This window comes from Gavialis gangeticus, unplaced genomic scaffold (genome assembly GCF_001723915.1).
Source record: "Gavialis gangeticus isolate Ggan-Ray unplaced genomic scaffold, GavGan_comp1, whole genome shotgun sequence".
NCBI classification, from domain to species: Eukaryota; Metazoa; Chordata; order Crocodylia; family Gavialidae; genus Gavialis; species Gavialis gangeticus.
Window position 1 is genome coordinate 53,472,997 of NW_017729022.1, and position 5,408 is coordinate 53,478,404.

At 48.0% G+C, this 5,408-nt stretch overlaps 1 protein-coding gene across 1 annotated transcript in view; it reads left to right on the forward strand.

Annotated features, from left to right (window-relative positions):
* The first annotated feature begins 1,114 nt into the window (after window positions 1-1,114).
* Window positions 1,115-5,408, forward strand: part of NUP205 (nucleoporin 205) — a 91,899-nt gene continuing 87,605 nt past the window's right edge. The window contains exon 1 of the mRNA XM_019514991.1: window positions 1,115-1,215. Coding sequence (XP_019370536.1) covers window positions 1,188-1,215 — 28 coding nt within the window. The 5' untranslated portion in view covers window positions 1,115-1,187. The remainder of the gene's footprint in view (window positions 1,216-5,408) is intronic.

Sequence of the window (5,408 nt, forward strand, 5' to 3'; positions counted from 1 at the left end):
ACCCCCCCCCCCCCAAATGTTTTCAACTAACTTCAGGTGCTAGTGACATGAATGCACAAACCCTTATGGAAAAACCTTTCACTAATTTTCACTAGGAGGGAGGCATAAAAACAGGCATATTTGTCATTAAGATCTGGAAAAAGGGAGGGAGGGAATTAAAGTTAACAGGAATAAATTGATATGTTATTTTGAATATATCAGAATGATAAAATACAGAAAAAATTGTTCCACCTATGGCCCTGATCCTGTAGACATTTATACGTGTTTAATTTTGTTAGTTCTTTGTTATCACCTGAACAAGCATTTTATTAACAAGTTTGAGGCACGTTAATACAAAGAAAGCATTGACCTGAAATACATGCCACCACCCAAAAAGCACACAAGCAATTACACAGGCAGACGAGGTGCTTTGGGTAAATCCGATATCTTTTATCAAATAAAACTCTAATAAAAGATACCGGATTTACCCAAAGAACTTGTCTGCCTATGTCCTTAGACCAACGTGGCTACGACCTGCACCCCTACAAGCAGTTACAAATGACAATCACATCTTTTACCAAAACATGGGACTCAATAAGCCACAAGATCAACTTATTTGCAGCAGTGTTTGTTTTTAATGTCTGGTTTCTATTCCAATGGTTTTTGGAAATGCATAACCACCGTTGTTAATGGCCAGAACAGGAGATGTGATTAATGATGCTGACTGATGTGTCCATGCTGCCTCGTTGTCACCCGGATCAAGCCACTCTGGGAGTAGGACCGCTAAAACACGTGGCCCAATGGGTAATGCTTGGGCTCCCGCAGGGAACCAGCTTCCCGTTCACCCTTTCAGCCTTTCCTTGGTTGAGGCGCCCAGTGGCACGTGGGGATTCTGGCCCGTGGGTTTAGGCATCTCTGCAGTCCAGGCATGAACTACAACTCCCAGCATCTCCCGCGCTCGGGCCCTGAGGCACCCAAGAACTCGAGGGCAACCCTGCCTGTCTGAAAGCGGCGCGTGACGCTGAATAGCGCAAAGTGTTGTGAATTTCACCGCGAGTGGACACAGTAGCGTGTGAACGAAGCTGCGCCCCGGTTTTAGACCCTGCACTGGGGGCAAAAGGTGGGGCTTTTTAATCAGGCACTGCGATGGACACCCCGCACTATTTCTGGGCCTCTCTGCGTGGGGTCGCGGGAAGTCGGTTTCGAAGATGGCGGCGCCGTTGGCGGTAAATTCAGGTAAAAAAAAAAAAAAGCCGAGGTGTGGGGTGGCAGCGCGTGTGGCCCCTGCCCCGCCCGTGATCCAACTCCCCCCTTCACCCCGCCTCGTGCGCGCGGAGCGTCTGGGCCGTGGAGCGGGGCCGCGTGGGCTCCTGGTGGCGGTGGCAGGAGAGCGGGGCCTGGCGGCGGGCCCGGACCCGAGGGTGTGACCAAACGTCCAAATAGCCAAGTGCTGGGTGCGTGGTGTGTTGGCTCCGTGAAGCTGTCGGGCGATGCTATTGTCCAGGCCAGGCAGGACCAAACTTCCCAGCCTTTTTAGCCGTAGCCGAGAACTGCAGGCACATAAACGTTTTTTATGCTGAATGTCTGGAGTCGATGACTGGCTTGCCGGAGCCCAGGTCTATACTAATGCATCGTTATTTTTTTTTGAAGCAAATCACATGTAGGAAGTAATAAACAGACAGAGAGGGAAAAGAAAAGGTTTTTATTTAGCTGCTTCTTTTTCTTGAGGAGTTGCATTAAATTCTCCAAGAACTCTTTGTGGCTTGCAAGCCATGGCATGGGCACATGTGATGTAGTCCAGGGGTTTTCAACCTTTTTTTAAGGAGTGTGCCCCTTCTGGGTGGTGGCAGCTGGATACGGGGAGGGCTACACACAGCGTGAGCATAGGGTGGTGGATGGCAGTGGCAGCTGCCATGTGCGAGTTCCTCCCCACTGTGTCTGACTGTCCAGGCATTGCCTGTGCGGCCTGCAGAGGGGAGCCACTACCCCCCTGTCCCCCCGGCCCTGCTCCTGGGAGGCGGTGGTGCGGGGTGGTGTGCGGTGGCGCTCCACCCCTGCTCACCCATACGTACCCCCTAGCCCCTTTTTAAGTACCCCTGGGGGTATGCATACCCCATTTGATAATCCCTGATCTAGTCTGATCTCTTGAGTGGCACAGAGGAGGGTTATCCAACTGGTGGCTCATGGGCTGTGTGCAGTCTGCAAGGAGTTAATCTGCTGCCCATGGACTCCCCTTGGCCACTACTACCCTGGTCTTTGGGCAGCAGCAGCAAGAGCCAGGGTCTTCAGGCTCCCTCTCCCTTCTTTGGCTTCTACCTCCTGCCCCTGTCTCAGAGACAGGAGAAGAGCAGTATGGCTAAGTGCAATGCAGGCTGTAGTGCTAGGGGAGCCCGTGGCCAAATAGATGAGCAGGTGGGTTAGTGGGGAGAGGCAGCCCACATGTGCAGTTCAGTGGTGGTGAAAAGAGCTGCCTACTTACGTGGTGTGGGGTGAGCTTGCAACTCCCCCAATATGTGGCCCCTGCTTGTGCAGTCTGCAAGGAGTTGCTAAGAAGTTAAAATTGCCTTGACACAGACCACAGGACTGGATGCAGCAGCTCTTGCTTGAAGCTTTAAATTTGTTTGTTGCTAATATGTAGCTATAAAATAAAAAGCTGTAATTCATCGTGACTGCCACTCCTGGTTTATACAAAAGTGAGAGAACATCAGATGGCAGAAATTTGTCTCAAATGAATTCTGTTGAGAGAATGAGAATTGTTTAGTCTCCTTTATGTCAGGTCTCTTTATTCCATAGAACAGTGTACGTACGTACATACATACATACATACATAATGTATGTAAACTGTATGGGATAGTATGGAAGACTGGAAATGCTGCATGAATGTTCTTTGTACTTGGTTTTGCTACTTAAGTGACGTTAATCTTTGAGGTTAGGAGATATAGCAATAAAGTGAGAAGTTCTAAAAGTCATACTGAGTTAGACCTTGTAAAGGAAATTACAACCAATAGCAAAAGGTTCTTCAGCCACATAATTAAAAAGAAAATCATGAAGGAAAATGTGGGGCTGTTGTGTAGTGAGGGTGTATTAGTAATTAAAGTTAAAGTATACAGGCAACCCCTGCTTAACACTGTTTCGCTTAGTGCTATTTTGCTATAGCGCTCATTTCACTTTGATGCCTGGTTTCACTTGGCGCTCATGGGTTTTGCTATAACACTCATGTATTGGGCAGGGAGCATTGGCGGTGCACAGCCTCATCACCATCTTGCTTTGTCAAAAACTTTGTGCTCTGTGCTCTTTCATGCTCTTTTGTTGCTTGTGTCACCATCTTGCTTTGTTTTTTGAGTTGTGCCATGAGTCAGAGACATGCAACTGACTCTGAGAATACAAGTGCTGAGAAAAAACAGCGCAAAAGCATAATGCTGGAGCTTAAATTGGATGTCTTGAAGCAAATAGAAGCAGGGGAATGCCAGAATGAGGTCTGTAGAGCGTTGAATTTGGCTGGGTCAGCTGTTAAGACCATCTTGAAAATTTAAGACAAAATAAAAGAATGTGATAGATTTGCAACTCCTTTGAATGCTTTGAAACCCAGTAAGCGTAGGGCTCCAATTATGTTAGAAATGGAGAAGCTAAGTGTGTGGATTGAGGATACAACTCAATGCCATAAGCCCTTGAGTATGCTGCTTATTCAGAAGGTGGCCAAGAGTCTGCATGATGGTTTACAGAAAAATGTGCCCAAGGGGTCTGCTGCTGATCCTTTTTATGCAAGTAAGGGGTGGTTTGAAAGATTTAAGAGGCGCAGCAGCTTGCATAATGGTTTTATTCAGAGGGAGACTGTTAGTGCTGACACCCAAGCAACTTCCAGCTGTAGAAATAAGCTTGTGGAAATTATTGAGGAGGGGGTTTATATGCTTCAACAAGTCTTCAGTGCTGATGAGACAGGCCTCTTCTGGAAGAGGATGCCTTCTAGGACCTACATTTCCAGAGAGGAGAAGTTGATTCCAGGTTTCAAGGTGTCCAAGGATCGACTTATTTTATTGCTTGATGGTAATGCTACAGGGGATTTTAAATTGAAACCATTGCTTGTATACCACTCAGAAAACTCCAGGGCTCTCAAGGGATATCTTAAAAGCAGTCTGCCAGTCATTTGGAAGTCTAACAAGAAGGCCTGGGTGACCATGTCAGTCTTTCAGAGTTGGTTCAGGGCTTATTTTTGTCCTGCAGTTGAGTGGAGATCTTCAGGAACAAATGATCTCTATTTACATTCATTCCTATGGGAAAATTGGTTTCACTTAATGCTGTTTTGCTTAGTGCTTGATTTTTCCGGAACTAATTAAGAGTGCTAAGCAGGGGTTGTCTGTATACAGATACTCCTCGCTTAATGTCGTAGTTATGTTCTTGAAAAATGCGACTATAAGCAAAACAATGTTAAGTAAATCCAATTATATCACAGTAGTTACCTACTAGTAGGCGACAGCCAAACAATGCTATAACCGAGCATTGCGCGATTTTAAATAAGTATGTTCTGTAATAGATCAGCAGCGTAATAACAAAACAGTGTTAACCAGGACAAGGTTAAGTGAGGAGTACAGCCCAAGTACTAAATTAAGATTTTGCCTTAGTTTTCAATAGGGATGAGGGGCACAGGTGGTGTTCTCTTTAGTCCTCCCAGTCTTGGGGTATGGGCTGAGGAGGGAGAGGAGAATCCAGGTAGTTAACCAAAGACTGCGGCGCTGGTGTCATTGGGAAGGCTTTGGCTTCCATGACTCCAGCCTGCTCTTTGGAGAGAGAGGCAGCAAGCTACTGGGAAGAGATGGCCTCCACCTCTCTCCGCTGGGGAGGAGGCTCTTCTCAGCCAGACTGGCTGACCTGCTCCACCGGGGTTTAAACTAAGCCTGTTGGGGGATGGGGGGACTACCGCCACTGCTGGCCTGCTGAGCAACCTTTGCAAAGCCAGCAGGCCAAGGCACTTAAGGGAGCCCACCCCTGCCCCAGCCCTGGTACAATCTGTGGGTAAGGCAAGAGCCCCCAAGGAGAAACTTTCCTGCCTATACACAAATGCCAGGAGCTTGGGGAATAAGCAGGAGGAGCTCGTCCTCCCGCTTAATGCAAATAATTATGACGCCATAGGGATAACGGAGACCTGGTGGGATTCCACCCATGACTGGACCATGGGTATAGATGGCTATACACTGTACAGGAGGGATCGTGTAGATGAAAGAGGCAGGGGGGTAGCTCTCTATGCTTGGGAAAGCTACGTGTCCCTGCAAGCTGATGTTGGCGACCAGGGTGGACGACTGGAGACCCTCTGGGTTAAAATCTGTGGGGAACACGGCACAGGGGACACAACGGTGGGAGTCTACTACAGACCTCCTACCCAAAGTCAAGAGCTTGACAAGGAGTTTGCCCGGGAACTGGCTGAGGCCGCGTGC